Source organism: Lynx rufus, unplaced genomic scaffold (genome assembly GCF_022079265.1).
Source record: "Lynx rufus isolate CCGP_SWC_20201006 ecotype Redwood Valley unplaced genomic scaffold, mLynRuf1.p SCAF_5, whole genome shotgun sequence".
NCBI lineage: Eukaryota > Metazoa > Chordata > Mammalia > Carnivora > Felidae > Lynx > Lynx rufus.
The window spans coordinates 45,960,519-45,986,405 of NW_025814867.1; the positions used below are offsets into that span (position 1 = coordinate 45,960,519).

Below are 25,887 nucleotides of genomic sequence, written 5' to 3' on the forward strand. Positions count from 1 at the left end.
ATATTTAATAACTCTTTGATCAAGTAACCTTAACATATTCCATCTGCCAGAAAAACACATTTAGATTCAACTTATTATAATGAGTTTTGTACCTATTTCATGGCAGTAATTTAAAGACAGAAGCTGTAAATTCTCTGCATCTCTATGTTTATGTGTGTTGTAGATATGTTGTATTTTCTACCTCCAGATGATATTGCTAAAATTAATTTGTACAAGAGCTGTATTTAATTGGCTTAAAGAAAATTAAATGCTTATATGAATTAATTCTCAAATATAACAGAAACTAGCTCAAATGTTTTTCAGGTTCACTTGATCTGGGAAAATCTTCAGTAAATGAAACTTTTAAGTTTGTTGGTTTAATTAAAACAGCCATGTCTTTATAGAGATACCAAACTTTGAATATAATGCCAATAACCAACTTTTATTCTACTGAATTTACTAGTTAAATTCATGTTATATCTGTTGCAATTTGTCACCAAAATGACTTAGAATAATGGTTGATTTTCTTTGATGTCTCATGGAGTTTTCATGGGTAACCTAGATATAATTGTCAAGAACAAATAGACTGAATACATAAAAAGTTTTAAAACAGTTTTCCAAATCCTCTTGGTATGTTGAAAACTTATAGTTTTGCTAAGTGATGAGTTAAGTTGATCATCTAGATGATTAACTCTAGATGAGTTATTTAGATCATTTTCTAATAAGATAAAAAAGCATTAACTGTTAAACATAGGTTTATCTGCTTTTGCCTTATTACAGAAAAACTATAAAAGATATTTGGATATTAGTGCTCTATTGGAAAGCTGAATGAGGCATATGCTTCTAGAACTTATAAAATGTATTCATAAATTTGCAATTTTAAAAAATGTTGGTATAACCAACAGTTCACCATTGCTTACTTCTTATTTTTCACTAGAAATTAAGGTTTCCAAGGGTTAAGAATTCTAAATATTGTATGTAAATAAAGCTCCTAAAATAATAAGGTAAACATCTTCATATACCAGGAGAATAGGCTATGTTTTTGCTGAGAGAAAGTATGAAGAATGGAGATTCATTTTGTTGATGCTGAGGAAAAATAAAGTAATTTTCTCCTGATTTGAGGCTAATCATTTAAAGAAGAAAAATAAAGTAAAATTAGAGTATAGAAAAAGGGCAGCACCTGGTGGCTCAGTTGATTATGAGTCTGACTTTGGCTTGGGTCATGACCTCATGGTTTGTGGGTTTGAGCCCCATGATGGGCTCTATACTGACAGCTCAGAGCTTGGAGTCTGCTTCAGATTCTGTCTCTGTTTCTCTCTCTCTCTGTCTCCCCCTCCCCACCCCCACTTGCATTCTCTCTCTCTCAAAAGTAAGTAAAAATTAAAAAAAAAAACAATATTGTAGAAGGTTTGTGGAAAAAGAATCTTGGAATATTAATTTTAACATTCCAACATAATCAAGCTAGCTAAATTAAAATGAACTTACAAGTGTCTCACGTCAATGAAATACAGCCAGACCAACACTAAACCATCCTACACACCTAGAAAACTGATTGGAGGATTAACACAACAATCTGCACATCCTGAACCACAGAATTCAGCAGGTACATGGCACAGAGAGGTGAACCTGGGGAGCGAGAAGGCATGGGAAGGGAGGCGCTTTTGCAAGTGGAGAGAGGAAGGACAGAGTGGGGAGAATATGGGAAAAGCACCCCTCCCCAAAAGCAGCTGGAGAGAAAGTGGGAAATTGGAAACAGCTGCAGGGACTAAACTAAAAAGGGAGAAAGAAGAAAGGAGAGGATTTAAATTCCAGTAAGACTGTAAACAAGGGGAGTGCAGAATCTGCAACTCCACAGCTTGATACCTGGCAGTGCTCTGGTGGGAAGGACAAATCCCCAGGAACAGAGTGGGTTCTAGGAGGTTCTCGGGCCACATGGGGAAAAGCTGTTCCACTCCTGGAAGGACATTTGGTAGAGACTGTTGAAGCCACCTGGTCCCAGCAGACCCCAGAAACCGGCCACATTGGCTGGTGCTGGAACAAGGTCGTTAAGGGTGAAGCCTGTTGCCAGATGTGTGTTGTGATTTTCCATAATCCCTGAAACGCTACTGCTACACTATCTCATGAACTTTTTCTGGGGCTGGCTGGCACCTAGCTGGAGTCTCGGGGCATCAGCAGCAGCAGGGTCCAGCAAGCATTCCTGGGTGCAGCCGACATTTGGCCATTGCTCATTCGTCCATTGCTCGGTGAGACCCTCCTGCAGAGGGGTGGAACGGGTCAAAGCTGAAGTCCTTCAGAAGTAAGGGGTGGGGGAAAACAGCCACATCTGAGACAAAACTCGAGAGAGAGGTACTGCCTGGGGCCTGGTCATGGAGCGGGGAGTGGATGAAAGCTGAAGAGACTGAGGACGGGTGAGCGATTGATGATCTGGGAGAACGGAGTTCCAAAACTAGAGACAGGGTATCTGGGTGGCACCATTTTCACTGCTCCCATGCATGCACATACGCACCTACGAGCGCCACAACTCTCCACCCCACTAGGCTAGCAGCACCATCTAGTGAAGAGTGGAGCCGTTACACTGAGCCCCACCCAACTGGGCCAACTTCACTCTTCAAAAACATGTCTCGCTGCCTGCTTAGTTTATGGACTATAAAGTGCTAGTCTGACTTCTAGGGGAAAACGAAGTAATTTCAGTCCTACTTCAATCTGTTAGCAGGTCCATCTATTCAATTTTCTGTCTTGTTTTTCCCTTTTACACTTCTTTTTCTTGAATACAGAAAGAGAAAATTCATTTTTATTTTCAAGTTTTATTAAAAATATCTAATTTTTATTACTATACTTTTTACTTTTGTGTAAGTTTTTTCAAATCTATTTACTTCTATCATTTTATTTTAGTCTACTTAGTGTATTCACCTTTTCAAATTTTCAAATGATTTCTTTTTTTCATCTTTCTTTTTTCTCTTTTTTCTTTTTTTTCTTGAATGCAGAAAAACTTCATTTTTACTTTCAATGTCTACTAAAATATTTTTATTTTTTTACTATATTGTTTGCTTTTATGTAAATTTTTCAAGTTCTATTTCACTTCCATCATTTAATTTTAATCTACTACAGTGTGTTCATTTTTCAAATTTTCATACGATTTCTTTCTTTTTTTAAACTATTCTTTTTCGTTTTTCTTGAATACAGAAAAAGAAAAAAATCATTTTTATTTTTAATTTTTATTAAAATATTTTTAATTTTTTCTACTATATTCTTTACTTTTGTGTACATTTTTTCAAGTTCTATTTCACTCCCATCATCTCATTTTAGTCTACTTTAGTGTATTTTTTCAAATTCCCAAACAATTTCCTTCCCCCATTTTTTCTCTAATCTGTCAAACCACTTTCAACATCCAGACCAAAACACCCCTAGTATCTAGCATCATTTACTCGATTTGTGTGTGTGTGTGTGTGTGTTCAATTTTTTAATTTTAATATTTTTTAATTTTATTTTTTTTAATTTTCATTTTTCTACCTCATTAATTCTTTTTCTCCCTTCAAAATGACAAAATGAAGGAATTCACACCAAAAGAAAGAGCATGAAGAAACGAAAGCCAGGGATTTAACCAACACAGATACAAGCAAGATGTCTGAACCAGAATTTAGAATCATGATAGTAAGAATACTAGCTGCAGTAGTAAATAGATTAGAATCCCTTTCTGCAGAGATAAACGAAATAAAAAATAGTCTGAATGAAATTTAAAATGCTGTAACTGAGCTGCAATCATGGATGGATGCAGCGGCAGCAAGGATGGATAAGGCAGAACAAAGAATCAGCAATATAGAGGACAAACTTACAGGGAATAATGAAGCAGAAAAAAAGAGGGAGATTAAGGCAAAAGAGCACAATTTAAGAATCAGAGAAATAAGTGACTCACTAAAAAGGAACAACATCAGAATCATAAGGGTCCCAGAAGAGGATGAGAGAGAAATAGGGGTAGAAGAGTTATGTGAGCAAATCATAGTGGAAAAGTTTCCTAACCTGGGGAAATACACAGACATCAAAATCCAGGAAGCACAGGGGACCCCCCATTAGATTCACCAAAAACCGACCATCAGTAAGGCATATCATAGTCAAATACACAAAATACTAAGGCAAGGAGAGAATCATGAAAGCAGCAAGGGAAAAAAAAAGTCAACCTACAAGGGAAGACAGATCAGGTTTGCAGCAGACCTATCCACAGAAACTTGGCAGGCCAGAAAGGAGTGGCAGGATATATTCAGTGTGCTGAGTCAGAAAAATATGCAGCCAAGAATTCTTTATCCAGTAGGCTGTCGTTCAAAATAGGAGAGAGAAAAAGTTTCCCAGACAAAAATTAAAGGAGTTTGTGACCATTAAAGCAGTCCTGCAACAAATTTTAAGGGGGACATATATATATATATATATATATATATATATATATATATATATATACCAAAAATCAACAAAGATTAGATAAATACCAAAAGCAACAAAGATTAGAAAGGACCTGAGAACACCACCAAAAACTCCAACTTCTACAAGCATCATAACGGCCATAAATTCATATCTTTCAGTACTCACTGTAAACATCAATGGACTCAATGCTCCAATCAAAAGACATAGGGTAACAGTATGGATAAGAAAACAAGATCCATCTGTTTGCTGTTTACAAGAGACCCACTTGAGACCTAAAGACACCTTCAGATTGAAAATAAGGGGATGGAGAACTATCTATCATGCTAATCATCAACAAAAGAAAGCCAGAGTAGCCATACTTTATCAGACAATCTAGACTTTGAAATAAGTCTGTATCAAGAGATGCAGAAGGGCATTATATCATAATCAAGGGGTCTATCCACCAAGAAGACCTAACAATTGTAAACATTTATGCACCAAATGTGAAAGCACCCAAATATATAAATCAATTAATCACAAACAAACTCATCAATAGTAATGCCATAATAGTAGGAGACTTCCACACCCCACTCACAGCAATGGACAGATCATCTAATCAAAAAATCAACTAGGAAACAATGGCTTTGAATGACACACTGGACCAGATGGACTTAACAGGTATATTCAGAACATTTCATCCTAAAGCAGCAGAATATACATTCTTCTCTAGTGCACATGGAATGTTCTCCAGAATAGACCATATACTGGGACACAAATCATCTGTATGTAAGTATAAAAAGATTGAGATCATAAGGTGCATATTTTCAGACCACAACACTATGAAACTCGAAATCAACCACAAGAAAAAATTTGGAAAGGTAAAAAATACTTGGAGACTGAAGAACATCCTACTAAAGTATGAATGGGCTAGCCAAGAAGTTAAAGAGGAAATTAAAAATATATGGAAGCCAATGAAATGATAACACCACAACCCAAAACCTCTGGGACATAGCAAAGGCGGTCATAAGAGGAAAGTATATAGCAATCCAGGCTTTCTGAAAGTAGGAAGAAAGATCTAACCTTATGCCTTAGGGACCTGGAAAAAGAACAGCAAATAAAACCCAAAACCAGCAGAAGACAGGAAATAATAAAGATTAGAGCAGAAATTAATGCTATAGAAACCAAACCAAACCAAAACAAAACAAAACAAAACAGTAGAACAGATCAATGAAACCAGAAGCTGGTTCTTTGAAAAAATTAACAAAATTGATAAACCACTAGCCAGTATGAACAAAAAGAAAAAGGAAAGGACTCAAATAAGTACAGAATGAAAGAGGAGAGATCACAACCAACACAGCAGAAATAAAAACAATAATAAGAGAATAGTATGAGCAATTATGTGAAAAATAAAATGGGCCATCTGGAAGAAATGGACAAATTCCTAGAAACATATACACTATCAAAACTGAAACAGGAAGAAATGGAAAATTTGAACAGACCCATCACCATTAAGGAAGTCAAATTAGTAATCAAAAATCTGCCAAAAAACAAGAGTCCAGGGCCAGATAGCTTTCCAGGAGAATTCTACCAAACATTTAAGGAAGAGTTAACACCTATTCTCTTGAAGCTTTTCTCAAAATAGAAACGGAAGGAAAACTTCCAAACTCTTTCTATGAAGCCAGAATTACCTTGGTTCCAAAACCAGACAGAGACCACACTAAAAAGGAGAACTATAGACCAATTTCCCTGATGAACATGGATGCAAAAAATCCTCAACAAGATATTAGCCAACCAGCTCCAACAATACATTAAAAAAATTATTCACCACAACCAAGTGGGATTTATACCTGGGATGCAGGGCTGGTTCAGTATCTGCAAAACAATTAACGTGATTCATCACATCAATAAAAGAAAGGACAAGAACCATATGATCCTCTCAATAGATGCAGAGAAAGCATTTGATAAAATACAGCATCCTTTCTTGATAAAAACCCACAAGAAAGTAGGGATAGAAGGAGCATACCTCCAGATCATAAAAGCCATATATGAACGACCCAACTCTAATATCATCCTCAATGCGGAAAAACTGAGAGCTTTCCCATGAGGTCAGGAACAAGACAGGGATGTCCATTCTCGCCACTGTTGTTCAACATAGTATTGGAAGTCTTAGCCTCTGTAATCAGACAACATAAATAAATAAAAGACATCCAAATTGGCCAGGACCAGGTCAAACTCTCACTCTTCGTAGATGACATAATACTGTATATGGAAAACCCAAAAGATTCCATGAAAAAACTGCTAGAATTGATTAATTCAACAAAGTTGCAGGATATAAAATCAACACACAGAAATCGGTTGCATTCCTATACACCAACAATGAAGCGACAGAAAGAGAAATCAAGGAATTGATCCCATTTACAGTTGCACAAAAAACCATAAAATACCTAGGAATAAATCTAACCAAAGACGAGAAAAATCTATATGCTGAAAACTATAGAAAGCTTATGAAAGAAATTAAAGAAGACACAAAAAAAATGGAAAAAAGATTCCATGCTCCTGGATAGGAAGAACAAATATTGTTAAAATGTTGATACTACCCAAAGCAATCTACATATTCAATGCAATCCCTTCAAAATCACACCAGCATTCTTCACAGAGCTAGAACAAATAATCCTAAAATTTGTATGGAACCAGAAAAGACCCTTAATAGCCAAAACAATCTTGAAAAAGAAAACCAAAGCTGGAGGTATCACAATCCCAAACTTCAAGTTATACTACAAAGCTGTAATCATCAAGAGAGTATGGTATTAGCACAAGAACAGACACTCAGATCAATGGAACTGAATAGAGAACCCAGAAACGGACCCACAAATGTATAGCCAACTTATCTTTGACAAAGCCAGAAAGAATATCCAATGGAATAAAGACCGTCTCTTCAGCAAGTGGGACTGGGAAAACTGGACAGCGACATGCAGAAGAATGAACTTGGACCACTTTCTTACACCATATACAAAAATAAACTCAAAATAGATGCAAGACCTAAATGTAAGACAGGAAGCCATCAGAACCCTTGAGGAGAAAGCAGGCTAAAACCTCTTTGATGTTGCTTGCAGCAACTTCTTACTCAACATATCTCCAGAAACAAAAGCAAAAATGAACTATTGGGACCTCATCAAAAAAAAAGCTTCTGCACAGTGAAGGAAACAATCAACAAAACTAAAAGGCAACCGACAGAATGGGAGAAGATATTTACAAATGACCTATCAGACAAAGGGTTAGTATCCAAAATCTATAAAGAACTGACCAAACTCAACATCCAAAAAACAAATAATCCAGTGAAGAAATGGGCAAAGGACATGAATAGACACTTCTCCAAAGAAGACATCCAGATGGCCAACCAACACATGAAAAAATGCTCAACATTACTCATCATCAGGGAAATACAAATCAAAAACCACAATGAAATACCACCTTCCACCTGTCAGAATGGCTAACATTAGCAACTCAGGCAACAACAGATGTTGGTGAGGATGAGGAGAAAGAGGATCTCTTTTGCATTGTTGGTGGCAATGCAAGCTGGTGCAGCCACTCTGGAAAATGCTATGGAGGTTCCTTAAAAAACTAAAAATAGAACTACCCTACGACCCAGCAATTGCACTAGTAGGCATTTTTCCACGGGATACAGGTGTGCTGTTTCGTAGGGACACTTGCACCCCCATGTTTACAGCAGCACTATCAACAATAGCCAAAGTATGGAAAGAGCCCAATGTCCATCAATGGATAAATGGATAAAGAAGATGTGGTATATATATACAATTGAGTATTACTTGGCAATCAAAAAGAATGAAATCTTGCCATTTGCAACTATGTGGAAGGAACTGGAAGGTATTATGCTAAGTGAAATTAGTCAGAGAAAGACAAAAACCATATGACCTCACTCCTGTGAGGACTTTAGGAGACAAAAAAGATGAACATAAGAGAAGGGAAGTAAAAATAATATAAAAACAGAGACAGGGACAAAACAGAAAAAACTCATAAATATGGAGAACAGAGGGTGACTGGAGGGATTGTGGGAGGTGGGATGGGCTAAATGGGTAGGGGCATTAAGGAACCTATTCCTGAAATTACTGTTGCACTATATGCTAACTAATTTGGATGCAAATTTTAAAAAATAAATAAAATTTAAAAAAAATTTTTAAATGAACTTAAATTGAGTTTTATTTTTTAAGAGAGAGAGCAAAAGCAAGCAGTGGAGAGGAACAGAGGGCGAAAGAGAGAGAGAGAGAGAGAGAACCAGAGAGAGAGAGAGAGAGAGAGAGAATGAGAGGGAGAGAGAGAGAATGAGAGGGAGAGGGAGGGAGAGAGAACAAGAGAGAACAAGGGAGAATCTGAAGCAAGCTCCACATTCAGCATGAAGCCCAGTGTGGGGCTTGATCTCAAGAACCATGAGATCATGACCTGAGCCGAAATCAAAAGTTAGTCACTCAACTGACTGAGCCACATAGGCTCCCCTAAAAATGTTTTAATATTAAAAGTGAGTTGGTGCAAAATTAGAATTTGGTTTTCTGGTTTTTTAATGTTTATTTATTTTGAGAGAGAGAGAGAGAACAGGAGTGGGGCTGAGAGAGAGGGAGACAGAATCCCAAGCAGGCTCTGTGCTGTTAGTGCAGAGCCTGACATGAGGCTCCATCTCAGATCCATAAGACCATGACCTGAGCTGAAATCAAGAGTCTGAGTTAACGGAGCCACCCAGGTGCCCCTGGTTTTCTCTCTTTTAAAAGAAGTTTTCTTGGAGTTTTAGTCTGCTTTTGCTAACAGATTGTCAAAGTGTCCTTATTCTTAAAAGGTAAAGTTTCATAATGTAATGATCTCTGATTTTATTTGAGCAAAAACTTTAAAACTGTGTATGTGGCTATATAAACACACACACACACACACACACACACACACACACATACACACACAGGTTTATTTAGCAAACACAGGCTTAATATTTAATAAACACAGGTTTATTTAACAAACTTCCCCAAATCAAATTTAAATGAAGTTTCTAAATGAAGTCTTTTTGACTTGGAATATTCCCAAGGATTTGTTAAACTAATTAGGCTTATTTGATTTGTAAATTTCATGGAAAGCTTTGTCAAATAAGTAATATGAAGCCTTCTCTATTGTATTTGCAACATTATGACACATATAGATGGAGTTCATTCTGCTTCTGCATAAAATGATCCCTTATTGCCAGATCCTCACCATCCTGATGTCCTTGTAACAAAGCAACAGTGTACTTCCAAATCAGAGAAATTAAGGTGGGTAAACAATGGCTGTAAATTAAATGAACATTTGGGCTGTGGGAAACCCAAGACAGCCCCTTAGTACTTCCTGCCTCCCTTAACCCTTTTTTTCCATATGTTTAGCCTTCCTTAACCCACCATAATGCATTTGAAATGACTTTAATTATGAATAGATATTGATGGAGATTGTCTTTACAATTTTATTGACTGTTTACCAGTGCCTGACCTGCTAAAAGTAATCTGACCTGTAATCCTGGATAAAATTTGTTGTTCCCAGAACAACAAGTCTGAAGAGACTTCCTTCTGGACACTCCTACCCGCAACGGCACTTTACACAACAGCCACTTAGTATGAGTTATCGATATGTTCTTGTTATCATAGGTGTGTTTTCTGAATGGCTTGGAGCTTTCCCTTGTCACAAGGCTGATGTCTTATTTGGTAGCAAATAAACTATTCAACAATATGTTTCCCATTGATGTACCTTCCATGATCCCCAGTGATCAGGGCACCGACTTCACCAGGCAAATCATATGTGCCTTAACAAAAACCTTGCAAAACTTCGTGGAATTACCATTGCTCTCATCACCCTCAATCATCAGGCAAGGTTGAAAGAACTAATGGTATCCTCAAATTTAAACTCTCTAAACTTGCTGAAACTACTAGACTTCTGTGGCCTAAGGTATTGCTTTTGGTCTCGCTTACTGTTTGCAATATTCCCTTTGGGAAACAAACCCATTCCATACAAGACAGTCACAGGGAGACTAATGCCTATTGTCATACAACTTTCTGATTATCCTTATCATCTCATGCTAGTAGGACTAGCCATTGTAAATCTCTAATGTCTTATGCTCAAGTCTATCATCAACAGGTTAAAAAAGTCTTCCCAGATCTCAATTCGCAGGTCCCTGTTGGTCACAATTTGGAGCCTGGTGATCAGGTATTTTGAAACAATATAAGAAGATACTTCTTGGGATCCATTGGAAGGGACCTTACCAAGTGTTTCTAATCTGGCATTGCTACAAAATTTCCAGGGATTGGATATACATCTCACTCACAGCTGAAGAAAGCAACACCTGACATCTGGTCCTATATAGATGCTGGAGGACTCTGAATCAAATTGATAAGGAAGGGAAGTAGCTGATACTGAAGTAGATGGCTTCTGTCCAACAGGACAGATCAAAACTTGATACTTTAAACAAGGAACGCTTCTCCTTCTTTTCCTTTTCTTTATTCTGGTATTGGGCTGGAAAGATAATGCCATTATCAATATCTCCAAGGCCATTGCTAAGGGAAGTAAGCTTTCAGACTGCTGAATTTGTCATTAAAGATTTTGATCTACCCATGAGGCTGAAGATCTCTTGTGCTCCTTTAACCAATTCCTGTTCTATTCCCAATGTCACTGCAGACTGCAATCAACACCCTCACTCCCTTAGAAGTCTCTTACCAAGTTAAACGTTTATGGCCAGAATATCCAGTGCCTTTTTACCTTTCTCCAATAATATCTAAACTTACCCATCTGAACTCAAATGCCTATGTAAATCTTAGTATATTTTCACCCCCATATTCCTCTGATTATCTAAATCAGATCTGTCCCCACTTACTAAGAGAACTTACCAGCAGCACCCATTTTTGCAAGCCACTTAGAACAACACTATATTTCAGGCTTAGAGATTCCTTTACCATATGCACTGAACACCTGACTGACCCTTGGCTTGAACCAGTAAATACAGCAGTCCTGGTAAACTAATCCATTAATAGCACCTCCCTAATGGTAATGATCTGTGTGCCAACAAGATTTGTCTTTGTGATGTTTATCATTCTTCTTGGATCTACAAATGTCTAGATGGCTGGCACACAGCTGGGTAATGCTTTTTAGGTTATTCACCTGTGCCCCTAACTTTTCACACACAATTAAGATACTTCATAAGTTAACTCTTCTGTATTTACTGAGTTCGAAAAAGACCCACCAGGAGGCATTCATGATTCAAGAATTGCTTCCTTAGGCAAGGCCATACTTTCCTGGTTTGGAGTGAGAATAAATGAAAATATGATCAGGAACTTCTTTTTAACTCTTGAAGATATGGCAGATCCCATGGCTAAGACAATAGCTACTCAAAAAAAGATCCTTAGATGCTCTGGCCAACACAGTTCTTGATAATAGGCTAGCCCTTGACTATCTTGTAGCAGAGCAAGGAGATATTTGTGCTGTGGCCAACACCACCTGCTACACTTCTGGGGGAAGGTGAAACTCAGTTACATAAAATCACTAACCAGGCCATTTGGCTTAAAAGGGTAATTACTTCAATGGGGGTCTTTATTTGACCTATTTGATTTTGGTTGATTTGAGTCTTGGCGACCATGGCCCTGAAATGCACTCTAAACCTTGGAAATTATCCTGCTTATAGTTATAATCTCCTGGTATATTACATCCTCTTAATTTAAATTCATTTATATGCAAGGGAGAGAAAGCAATGGAGTAGGAAGAGCCTAGGCTCACCTCATTACACAAATAAAACTAGATGACTATCCAATCATCCTAAAAACCCCAGAAATCCATCTGAAGACCAGCAGAACAAACTCCATCACTGAAGGTAGAGAAGAGGCCACATCAAAGCAGGCAGGAAGTATGGAGATACAGTTTGGGAGAGAAATGTATTTGTGGCTCCTGCTGTGGAAAGGGAGCTGCAGTTGCAGAGAAGAGCAAAAGACAGACAAACACACAGGGGAATGCATGAGGGAAATGAATCCCCATAGCAATTGGCTTAGAAAGTGAGAGGGCATGAATTTCATGTGTTCTTGCAACCACTGGGGCTGGAAGAGCTTGGAGAGTATGGAGTGCTCTGGAAGAGCTTAGAGGGCATCGGGGCTGCACTTGGCAAGAAGGCAGGGCAAACAGCCCACAGATATACACCATAGAAACAGCAATCTAAAGAGTGCCTAGGACACATAGTGAGGAAATTAGTTGCCCATCTTGGAGCATGTCCCAGAGGTGCAGTGTTCACACAGAGACTCCTCCAGAGACAAAGGAACTGGCATGTACCATTCCTCACCCCCCACCCCACTTCGCTCAGCATACGGACAGAGCCACCCATGGGAGCCTATGTAGTGCCCACACTCACTATCTAACTTGCTTACATCAAGCTCTAATCCCCTGTGCTCCAGAAGAACTGCCTTTCCCAGTAAAGCCTGCCTCAGTCCCAGTGCAGTGGCTCCCTCTCCCAAAAGACCAGCCCAAGCTCCGGCCAAAATCATGGCTCCTGATCTGGGAGTTTTCTTTAGCTTTGGTTCTGGTGGTGGTATCAACAGCCCTCATTTTACAAACAAATCAGAGCATAGTTAAAACACACCACATTCAGGATAGGGACCAAACATTGCCAACAACAAAGAGAGCCTCTGCAGACAACTGGCCTGAAGAATAAAGCAGCCAGGCCACAATAGCAAATCTCATGCAGCACACATTAGAGACACTTGCAGAAGTCGCAGGCCTTTGGAACGGGGGGCACTATACTGCAGGGCACTACAGGAATTCTTCTTCATAAAGCCATTACCCTCAAGAACAGGAGATGTAGCTGACTTTCCTAATATACAGAAACAGGTACAAACACTTAGACACAATGAGAAGACAGAGGAATTTGTCCCAAATGAAAGAATAGGACAAGGCTACTGCCAGAGATCTAAGCCAAACAGATATAAGTAACATGCCTAATAGAGAATTTAAAGCAATGATCCTAAGGATTCCCGCTGGACTGGAGAAAAGAGTGGAGGACATCAGTGAAACCATGAACCCAGAGATAAGGAGTGACAGCACAGATTAAGGGCTCAATAAAGTGAGAAACATGCTTGATGCAACGAACAGCACGCTGGAAGAAGCGGAGGAACAAATTAACGGCCTAGAAGACAGTAATGGAAAGTAATCAAGCTAAACAAAAGAGAGAAACAAGATTTATGCAAAACGAGAATAGACTTGGGGGAACTCAGTGACTACATAAAATCTATTAACATTCATTTTACAGGAGTCCCAGAAGAAGGAGAGAGAGAAAAGGGGGCAGACAATTTGTTTGAAGAAATAATAGCTGAAAACTTCCCTAATCTAGGAAAGGAAACAGATACCCAGATCCAGGAAGCACAGGGAACCCCCAATAAAATCAACAAAAGGAGATCCATATTAAGATGTATTGCAATTAAAATGGCAAAATATAGTGATAAAGAAAAAAAAATTAAAGCAGCAAGACAAAAGAAGACAGTTACATACAAAGGATCCCTCCCATAAAATTATCAGAGGATTTTTCATCAGAAAATTTCCATGCCAGAAAGGAATGTCATGATATATTCAAAGTGCAGATGAATGGGAAAAACACACAGTTTAAAATACTCTATCCAGCAAAGCTATCATTCAGAATGGAAGGAGAGATAAAAAGTTTCCCCAACAAAAACTAAAGGAAACTTTAGTCATGAACTAAACTAGCCCTAAAAACAATATTAAAGGGACTCTCTCAGTGTTAAAAAAAGACCAAAGGTGACAGTATGAAGGTAGGAAACACAAAAGCAGTAAAAATGATTATTTATATATAAAAAAACACATGACACATGAAAAAACTCACAAAATAAAAGGATATAAAATATGATACCATATATGTAAAATGTGGGGAGGAGTAAAGAATGTCAAACTTAAATGACCATCAGCTTAATATAGAATGATATATGCAGAAGATCTTATATACAAACTTAATGGTAACCGCAAATAAAAAACACTAATAATTATGCTAAGAATCAAGAGACGTCCAAAAATATCACTAAAGAAAACAAGGAAACCATGAAAAAGACAAGAAAGGATCAGAGAAAATCTTCAAAAACAGCCACAAAATAAGTAATAAGATGGCAAAAATATATATCAATAATTACTCTGAATGTAAATGGACTAAATGCTCCAGTCAAAAGACAAAGTGTGACAGAATGGATATAAAAACAAGACTCATCTATATACTGCCTACAAGAGACTCATTTTGGACCTGCAGATACCTGCAGATTGAAAGTGAGGGGATGGAGAAACATATTTCATGCAAAAGGATGTCAAAAGAAAGCCAGAGTAGCAATACTTATATCAGACAAACTAGATTTTAAAACAAATACTTTCAAAAGAGATGAAGAAGGATACTATATAATAATAAAGGGAACAACCCAACAAGAAGATATAACAATTGTAAATATATATGCACCCAACATGAAAGCACCCAAATACATCAAACAGTTAATAACAAAGGAATCTATAATGATACAGTAATAATTGAGGACTTTAACACCCTGCTTACATCAGTGGACAGATCTAAACTGAAAATTCAAAGGAAACAATGCTTTGAATTACATACTGGAACAGATAGATTTAACAGATATATTCAGAACGTTCCATCTTAAAACAGCAGAATACACATTCTTTTCAAGTATACATGGAACATTCTCCAGAACAGAACATATATTAGGCCACAAAAGGACCTCAACAAATACAAAAAGAATTAAGTCATACCATGCATCTTTTGTGACCACAATGCTATGGAAGTAGAAGTCAACCACAAGAAAAAATCTGGAAAGAGCATAAGACGTGGAGGTTAAATAACATACTACTAAACAATGAATGCGTTAACCGGGAAATCAAAGAATAAAAAGATACAGGGAAACAAATGAAAAAAACCAGTCTAAAACCCTTGGGATGCAGCCAACACATTTCTGAGATGCAAGTTTACAGCAATACAGGCAACACTCAAGAAGAAAATCTCAAAAACCTAACATTACACCTAAAGGAGCTAGAAAAAGAACAAAAAACAAAACTGGACACCAACAGAAGAAAGGTAGTAATTAAGATTAGAGCAGAAATAAATGATATAGGAACTAAAAAAAAAACAATAGAACAGATACAATTAAACCAGGAGCTGGTTCTTTGAAAAAAAAATCAGTAAAATTGATAAACCTCTAGCCAGACTTATCAAAAAGAGAAAAGGACCCAAATAGATACATTCACAAATGAGAGAGGAAAAAATAACAACACCATAGAGATACAAACGTAAAAGAATATTACAAAAAACTGTATGTCAACAAATTGGACAACCTAGAAGAAATCGATAAATTCCTAGAAACATAGAACCAGACAACCTAAAGGAAATGAGTTCCTAGCAACAAAGAATCTACCAAAAATTGAACCAAGACAACAAAGAACAGTTGAACAGAAATAAAAGACATCAAATTGGTAAGGCAATTTTTATTATTTGCAGATGACATAGTACTATGTATAGAAAACCAGAGAGACTCCACCATAGAACTGCTAGAACTGATAAACAAATTCAGTAAAGCTGCAGGATACAAAATCAGTATACATAAATCTGTTGCCTTTCTATAAACCTGCAATGAAGCAGAAGAGAAATTAAGAAAACAATCCTTTTACAATTGTACCCAAAACAGTAAGATAGCTAGACATAAACCTAACAGAAGAAATCAAAGACCTGAACTCTGAAAACAATAAAACACTAATGAAAACATGGAAGGGGACACAAAAAAGTGCAAAGACATTCCGTGCTTGTGGTTTGAAAGAACAAATGTTAGAATGACCATATTGCCCAAAGCAATCTACACATTTTATGCAATCCTTATGAAAATACTAACAGCTTTTTTTCTTTTTTTTACAGAACTAGAACAAACAATCATAAAATTTGAATGGAACCACAAAAGACCTCAAATAGCCAAAGCAATCTTGAAAAAGAAAAGCAAAGCTGGAAGCATCACAATTCTGGAATTCAAGAAAGTTGTAGCAATAAAAACAGTATGGTACTGGCAAAAAAACAGCCACATCGATCAATGGAAAAGAAGAGGAAATAAGTCCATAATTATATGGTCAAATAATTTTCAACAAAGCAGTAAAGAATATCTAATGGGAAAAGGATAATCTCCTCAACAATTAGTATGGGAAAACTGGATGACCATGTGCAAAAAAATGAAACTGGACCACTTTCTTATACCATATACAAAAATAATTCAAAATAGATTAAAGACCTAAGTGGGAGACCTGAAACCATAAAAATTCTAGTAGAGAGCACAGCAATACTTTCTCTGACATAAACCATAGCAACTTTTTTGTAGATAGGTCCTCTGAAGGGAAACAAAAGCAAAAATGAACTATTGGGACTACATCAAAATAAAAAATTCTGCACAGCGAAACAAACAGCAAAATTAAAAGGCAACTTATGGCATGGGAGAAGATATTTCCAAGTGATATATCCCATAAAAGGTTAGTACCAAAATATATATAGGACTTATAAAACTCAACACCCAAAAACCAAATAATCCAATTAAAACACGGGGAGAAGACAGGAACAGACACTTCTCTAAAGAAAATATGCAGATGATCAACAGATACATGAAAAGATGCTCAACATCATTTATCATTAGGGCACTGTAAATCAAAACTAACATGAGATATCACCTCACACTCATCAGAATGGCTAAAATCAACAACACAAGAAACAACAGGTATTGGCGAGGATGTGGAGAAAAAGTAACCCTCATGCACCGTTGGTGGGAATGCAAAGTGGTGCAGCCACTCTGGGAAACAGTATAGAGGTTACTCAAAAAGTTAAAAATAGAACTACCTTACAATCCAGCAATTGCCCTACTGGATATTAACCCAAAGAATACAAAAACATTAATTCAAACAAACACATGCACCCCCATGTTTATAGCAGCCTTATTTACAACAGCTAAGATATGAAGGCAATCCAAGTATCCAGTGATTGATGAATGAAGAAAGAAGATGTGGTATATGTATAAAACATAATATTACTGCGTCATAAAAAAGAATGAAATCTTTCCATTTGCAACAACATGGATGGAGCTAGAGAGTATAATGCTAAGTGGTATAAGTCAGCTAAAGACAAATACCATATGATTTCACTCATGTGTGGAATTTAAGAAACAAAACAAACAATCAAAGGGAAGAAAAAAAGAGAGACAAACCAAACAACTATACAGAACAAATTCATAGTTACCAGAGGAGAGGTGGGGGGGGGGGATAGGTGAAATTTGTAATGGGGATTAAGGAGTGTACTTGCCTTAATGAGCACCAGATGATTAAAACAAAAACCTAAAAATAATCTTAAATGCATGTAAACTGCTAACTGACAAGCAAATGATCTCCTTAAGACTGGAACATCAGAAAAGGAGCAAAGGGAATAACCAACTTAAAAATTGCAAACCTCAAGTTATAACATGTGAATATCACAGAGGTTAAGCAAAAAACATTCTGACCCATGAATACAACACACACACACACACACACACACACACACACACACACAGCTGTGAGAAGTATGGAGTGGTAGCTGTGAGTTGTCCTAGTGCCTCAAATTCTGATCACATCTCTAGTTAAACTGAGAGCATGATCAAAAGAGGGTGGGATTGTTAAAAAGAAAACCACAGGTCTGAAATGGTGTCACTTGGGCCAGACCAAGTCATAGAACTGAAGCTTAATACCTAACAATTACAGTTTAAAGAAATGTAATCTAAACTGGGTCAGTCAAGAATTTTCTGATCAGGATCAATGAGGTAATCTGTGCAATAAGACCTTCTGTCCTTCCCCATTAGGGAAGGTGATCTTGCCTGCTAATCCTTTTTTGTTTTGCTAGTAACTTTCTCGTCCCACTCTTCCTCCTCAGCCTTCCATTTTGTACAAGTACTCAGAGCTCCCCTCTACTTGCTAGATGAGAGGCTGTCCAATTCACAAATCATTTAATACAGCCAATTGGACCTTCATATTTACTGCAATGAATATTTTTAATACCTAGAAATGAATTTGACCAAAGAGGCATCATGTAATATGTATACTTTGAATGCTGTAAGACATTGATGAAAAAATTGAAGACAACACAAATGAATGGAAATGTATACCATGCTCCCAGACTGCAAGAATCAGTATTGTTAAGATGTCTATAGTACTCAAAGCAATCTACAGATTCACTGAGGTCCCTATCAAAACACCAATGCATTTTCCAAAGAACTAGAAAAAATAATCCTAAAATTTGTATGGAACCACAAAAGACCCTGAATAACCAAAGCAATTTTTTAAAATTTTTTAAAATGTTTTTATTTATTTTTGAGACAGAGAGAGAAAGAGCATGAGCAGGGGAGGGGCAGAGAGAGAGGGAGACACAGAATCAGAAGCAGGCTTCAGGCTCTGAACTGTCAGCACAGAGCCTGATGCGGGACTCGAACTCACAGACTATGAGTTCATGACCTGAGCTGAAGTTGGACAGTTAACCGACTGAGCCACCCACGTGCCCCCCAAACCAATTTTGAGAAGGAAGAAAGTTGATTTCACTCCTGGATTTCAAGCTATACTACAAAGCTATAGTAATCAAACAGTATGGTGCTGACTTCACACGTGAGTGAAGCAAATAGACAGTCTAGAAATAAACCCCCATGTGTATTGTCAATCTTCAACAAATAAGGCAAGAATATGTAATGGAAAAATACTGTCTCTTCAATAAATGGCATTGGGAAAATTGGACAACTACTTGCAAAGAATGAAACTGGACCACCTTCCTATACCACACACAAAAATAAACTCAAAATGGATTAAAGACTTTAATGTAAATCTGGATGCCACGAAACTCCTAGAAGAAAACATCGTAAGCTCTTTGACATTAGTCCTAGCAATTTATTTTTTGACTTGTCTCCTCAGGCAAGGGGAACAAAATAAAAAAAATAATAAATGAGACTACATCAAACTACAAAACTTTTACACAGTGAAATAAACCACGAATAATATGAAAAGGCAACCTATGGAAAGGGAGAGGATATTTACAAATGACATAATCAATAAGGGGTTAATATCCAAAATATATAAATAACTCATACAACCCAACACACAAACAATCCAATTAAAAAATGGGCAGAGGATCTGAATAGACATTTTTCCAAAGAAGATATACAGATGAAAAGATACACTACATCACTAACCACCAAGGAAATGCAAATCAAAATCACAATGAGATATCATCTAGTACCTGTCAGAATGACTACATCAAAAAGACAAGAAATAACAAGTGTGAATGAAGATGTTAGAGAATAGGGAACTCTTGTGCACTGTTGGTGGGAATACAAAAAGCAACTGTGGAAAGTAGTATGAAAATTATTCAAGAAATTAAAAATAGAATTACCATACAATTCAGCAATTTCACTTCTGTGTATTCATCTGAACAAAATAAATACCTTAATTAGAAAAGATACATGCACCCCAATGTTTACTGCAGCATTATTTACAAAGGCCAAGATGTGCAAGGTACCTAAGTGTCCGTCAATAGATGAATGGATAAAGAGGATGTGTATGTAGACACACACACACACACACACACACACACACACACACACACACAAATATTACTTGGTCATAAAAAAGAATAAAAGCTTGCCATTTGCAACAACATGGACGGGAATAAAGGGTATTATGCTAAGTGAAAGAAGTCAGAAAAAGGAAAACACCATCAAGTTTCACTTATCTGTGGATTCCCAAAAACAAAACAGATACAAACTCATAGATAAAGAGAACAATCTGGTGGATGCCAGAGGGGACAGGGATCGGGGGTAGGCAAAATAGGGTAAAAAGATTGAAAGTTATAAGCTTGCAGCTAGCTATAAAATAAACAAGTCATGGGGAATGTGAGGTACAGCATAGGGAATATAGTTAACAATACTGTAACAACTTTGTATCATGACAGATGGTAGCTAGCTTTGTCATAGTAATCACTTCCTAATGTGATTAATATTGAGGCACTCTTGCTGTATACCTGAAATATTGTGTATCAAATATACATCGATAAAAAATCTATCAAAGAAAGAATAAATCAGAAATGGTTGTACTATTCCTGAACAGGTTTTTTAAAATATATTTTCAAAAGTTAATAGTCATCTTGAATGGTGAGATAGCCTCTCAAAAGCTTTAAGTCCTACTTATATAGCAGACATACTGATCTTTACACATGCATTTCCCCGTAATCCCCCTTTTCTTATCCCTATATTTGTTTTATCTTTACTTTCTTACTTACTGGAGTAATAATTCTTATAATATTTGATGCATTCTGAGAAGTCCCCATTAACTACTCAAAATTTTTTGAACAAGACAAGGTACAAATAAGTAAATAAAAATTTTAAAAGTATATTGATGTGTAGAAAGATAACTTCTAAGACAGCAATTATTTTTACGAAGCACATTCAATTCCCAGATGAACATGACTAGAAGTTGCCTTTCTGGATTAAATTTTAAAGGTGTAGTGATAATCCCTGGGTACCGTTGTTTTTTTTTTTTTTTTTTTTCCTGTTAGCCTGAGGTCTGAGAAAACTTGCATCAGAATTTTCTTGTTATTCTAATTTCCACATACCATTTCATTTAAAGAGAAATAAGTCTTGGACATCTTCCTTTGATATGTCCTTCTAACTCACAGAATGATGATTTTTGGATTCCACTGGAATGGTCAGCTCTCAAGGGTACATCCCACTTCATTAACCTGCACCTTCCCCTCACTGGTCTTACCTGCAAGGCCTGCAGATCTGAAAAGGTCTTAGCAGGGATTGTATGGATGCCATTACTGTGCAGGAGTAGCAATTCCAATTTGTTCAGGCCAGAAAAATCCGTTTCTGTCAACCTAACCAAGCTGTTGTACCTGAAATAAAAATGTCAGGTATAAGCTATGCTGGTCAACTGAAGTTCAAATGTCAAAGCAAAAGCGCGCATGCATGCACATCCACACACAAAACCCACTACCTCCCTTTTTATAGCCTGTGCTCTAAGGAGACAGTCATATGCTTGAAATATTATTGAAATTCACCAGATACGACAGGTCTATCCTCTACCTGGGCCTGGCAGCTGTGGTTACACTCTCCACACCACATCTCTTCTCATTTTCAAACTTTCATGCATATGCTGTTCCTTCAGGTTGGAATGCCCTTGACTCCACCCCTCTCTATTTGTGACTACTGTTAAGACCCAGACCATTGTTTTATGTGTCCCCCTCACTTTCCCACATAGAATTTATTATTATAAAGTAGTAGTTAAGAAACCTGAGCTCTGAAGCCAAATAGTTTGGCTATGATTAGGAACTCAGGCATTTGGTAGTGGTGCAACCCTGGGTAAAATTAATAACCTTTCTGTGTCTCACTTTCTTCATCTATAAAGTACACATAATATATGCTACTCAAAAGGTGTCATGAGGTTTAAGTGAATGAATACATGAAGAGTGCTTAGCTCAATGCCAGGAGATAGTAAGGATACAAGCTGAACTCATTGCCCTTACCAGAGAGCTAGAGCTGGCTAAAAATAAGAGAGTTACCATCTGCACTGACTTGAAATATGCCTTCTTAGTCCTACATACCCACACCACCATTTGAGCAGAAAGAGGATATCTCACCTCCAAAAATATGCCCATCAAATATGAAACCCACATAACCCGCATGCTCGAGGCTGTATACCGACCCAAGGGAATGGCAGTGGTCAAATGCAAGGATCATCAAAAAGGAGATTCAGAAATAATACAGGGCAACCAAGCAGCCAGCCAACAAAGCCTCTTCTACAGGGGGCCCGCATATCCGGCCCTCTGCCACTACCACAGTCCAAATATACAGAAAAGGATAAACCCAGGGCAAATGAAAAGGGATTTTCCCTAGACAACAGTTGATGGTATTTGTTAGATGAAATCTTGGGCATTCCTCAAAATCTTCAATGCAAACTATTTAAGGCCCTTCATGACTCCTCTCATTTAGGACAGATGCCTTACAAACTCTCATTTTCTGAACATTCCAAGGTAAAGGATTTTCCCAGGTGGTTCAACAAATAACTTCCTCTTGCCTCACCTGCATATAGAACAACCCTGAAGGCATCCATTGGACTTAATCCAACAATACAGAGGCATGGATCCTACCATGGGGAAGGCTGGCAGATGGATTTTACTCAGATGCCACCCTGCAGAGGATACAAATACCTCTTCATGTTTGTTGACACTTTCACAGCGTAGATAGAGTCATACCCCACACAGACTGAAAGAGCAACTGAGGTAGTCAACAAACTTCTACATGAAATCATTCCCTCATTTGGCCTCTGAAAGTCACCTCTTTGTGGCCACCATAGTTCAATCTGTCTCCAAAGAATTGGGTATGAAATACCACCTCCACTGTGCTTGAAGGCCAGAGCCTTCTGGGAAGGTGGAAAGGGCTAACCAATACCTAAAAGGTACTATTAAAAACCTCACACAAGAAACATTACTAAACTGGAAAGAAGCCTTGCCATTGCTCTTCTCTGTAGTCATATAGGCCCAAGGAGGCCCTGGGTTTAAGTCCTTTCTAGGTCCCCTATTGGCCACCTTTACTACCTACAGACTTCTTGGTAGATCCAAAGACTCTAGGGATACAAACTCATATTATGTCTCCATATGCAAAGTTCAACAGGCTTTAAAGGAATATGACCTAACAGTTTCCACTACCAAACAAGAGTCACCTCCTCTATATGAACTATGATCAGGTTCTAATGAAAGTCTGGAAGATGGCTCCCCTAAATCCTAGCTAGAATCTACTTGGAAAGGGCCTTTCTGGGCTCTTTTGTCTTTCCCTACAACCATCACTGTACCAGGAATCCCTAGCTAGACCCATCACTCCAGAGTCAAACCATGGCATCAGCCCCTGGCCAACACCATGGATGCCTACTCCTGCGAACCTCTTCTAAAAGATGCTTTTCAAAAAGATTACTCATGGCACATAAGTCTTCTGTCTTTTTCTGTGTCATCCCATTAGGAACAGGGCCTGCCATAGCCATCTTTTCCTTTTTACAACTTAGTTGTCTTTTTCCCCCCACTATGGAATCATTTCTCCTACAAACCCTTTACTTTCTTCTCCACCTTAAAAATTTCCATACCGAGGGAGCATCTTTCTTCTTGGATGATCTGTCCACAACTGTTTACAATTACACCCTTACTCCCTTTATGCCCCTTGTTCCAGAGACTCCCTAGGGACTCTTTGGGTCACAACTAATCAATATATTGGTATCTTTGTTCCTCCAGGTTACAGGCCATCAATTTCCAAATGGTCCTCAACCAAAGATATCAACCTTCAGACACCTACAAACTCTTTCCTTTTCAGAAGTCCCTTGGACGAACACCACCAGTCACCACCGCCTTCTTTTGTTGATAGTCAGCAAGTAATGATGGACTCCCAAAATCTTTGCAATACCCTCCGAAACAGTCTGAAGAAGCCATAGCAGTCATTGCCCCAATTTCCAATGAATTGGGATCCAATCACTTGGGGGCCAGTGGGGGGGTGGGGAGGAAGTGTTAGGCAGTTAGGCATGAGGGAGGAGGGATAAAGCAGATGCTGGCCACACCCTTGGAGCCACCCTGGAGGGTTAACAGCCACACTTTGAGGGACACCTCTAGAGGCTAACAAAACAGAAAAGGCCAATCCACAAAGCTGGCTCAAAAGCCACAAGGGGGCTTACAAGACCTGAGCATGCACAAAAAAGATGCAATTTGCCCTTAAGGTCACAGCTAAAGCTGATTAAAAACTCATAAATATACAACATATAAATAAATATAACAGAATGCATCATGGGTAGGCGCATGCACAGAAGCCAAAACACTATATAACCACCAGCTGCCAATCAAAAATGTCAATCAAAATCCAAATTTACATATGCAGAAAACAGGCTTAAAAGGATGCAGTTAGAGCTCCTAGGGCCATTGGCTCATTTGCTGGGCAGTGGCCCAATTTCACTCTTCAAAGTGTACTATATTCATCTACTCAATAAACTGTATCTCTCCATTCTGGTCTCTGATCTCTAATTCTTTGGTGCATCTGGGACAAGAACTGAGTGAGCTGATAACAGCTATCATATTAGTGACCATTCCCAGGGTACTTTGTATGCTCTATTACAGCTCTTATTGAATTGTACTCAGGTGCATCTGTCTTCTCCCTGGAACTATGGCTTCTAGAAGTGAATAATAGGTCTTGTTCATTGTTGTGTCCCTGGCATCATCCACTGTGATTGGCACATAGTAGGAGATCACTATTGTCAAATAAATGATGTTACATCTGACTACATGTGCACTCCTCTCTCCCCCTCACACACACACACACACACACACACACACACACACACACACATAGTTTTTCATAAACCTCTAAAATAGAGTTACCTTTTAGCTGATTTAATTAGACTTAGATTTTAAAAAGCTTTTTAAACAGTTTCAGTTTGTATGAAAAGAAGTCCAAGGGCCTTACAAAAAGATCTATCCAACTTTTCATATGTATCCTTTATATAGATTATTTCCTTCTGATAGATGTCAACTCTAAAAGTTAACAAGCTATTTGCCAGCAAAAATGTAGTCAGAATGAAGTGTTTCTATAATCATGGGCCTCCCATTCTAGTAAGAGTGATTTCAGGTTCCTCCAAGTAAAAGTTTACCACAAAAATTTTTCCTATCGCCCCTAACAAACTTCAGATCTTCCTGTGCTTATTTCAGAAGAGAAGTAGTATTAAATTTTTTTGGTTAATCTCCTCCAATCACAAAGTTTGTTTGAGGATTTGATTCAAAGCATCAACGTCATCTCTCCTAGAGAAGGGAACAGGACAAGGACCCCCACACACCCTAAATTGATACGCTCCACGTTGGGTGGGATGCTGTCTGGGATGGAGGTCAGGTACCGAAACGTGCAGTGCACCTCTGTAGGCACGTAACAGGCGCAGCGGCGAGGGCAGGCCTTGCCTCCGGGGCTGGCTGCCAGGCAGAGCACAGAGAACGAGACCAGCAAGGAGGTGATTCCTTTGCCTTTCACCTTCATCCTGAAAATAAACAAAATCACACCTCAGAGTTGTAAGTATGGTTTGAACAAAGTTCCAGTACAACCACACACAGTAAATCTGGTAATCTGAGAGAGCTTTCTGAAGAGCTGTAAGCGGCCAATTTCATTCCCAACTTGCATGGTAAAACTCACTCTTTACAAAGCCATAGTGTCTGCTGGCCTCACATGGAGCTTTGTGATCAAGTGGGATATTTATTGTTGTGAAAATTCCTTCACAACTTCTCACTTCTTAATGAAAAGCAGTAATCCCTATTATTTAGAGATTCAATAGAGAGAGAAAATAAGAGACCATAATGAAAGTATTATGACAACTGAAATACAGAAGGCTTAGTTTCCAGTTTGT

At 37.8% G+C, this 25,887-nt stretch overlaps 1 protein-coding gene across 1 annotated transcript in view; it reads right to left on the reverse strand.

The window, feature by feature from the left end:
• Window positions 1-25,523, reverse strand: part of IGSF10 (immunoglobulin superfamily member 10) — a 77,691-nt gene extending 52,168 nt beyond the window's left edge. The window contains exons 1-2 of the mRNA XM_047099824.1: window positions 25,330-25,523; window positions 21,232-21,361 (exon numbers count right to left, since the gene is read on the reverse strand). Of these exons, the coding sequence (XP_046955780.1) occupies window positions 21,232-21,361; window positions 25,330-25,523 (324 nt within the window). The remainder of the gene's footprint in view (window positions 1-21,231; window positions 21,362-25,329) is intronic.
• Window positions 25,524-25,887: the final 364 nt, after the last annotated feature.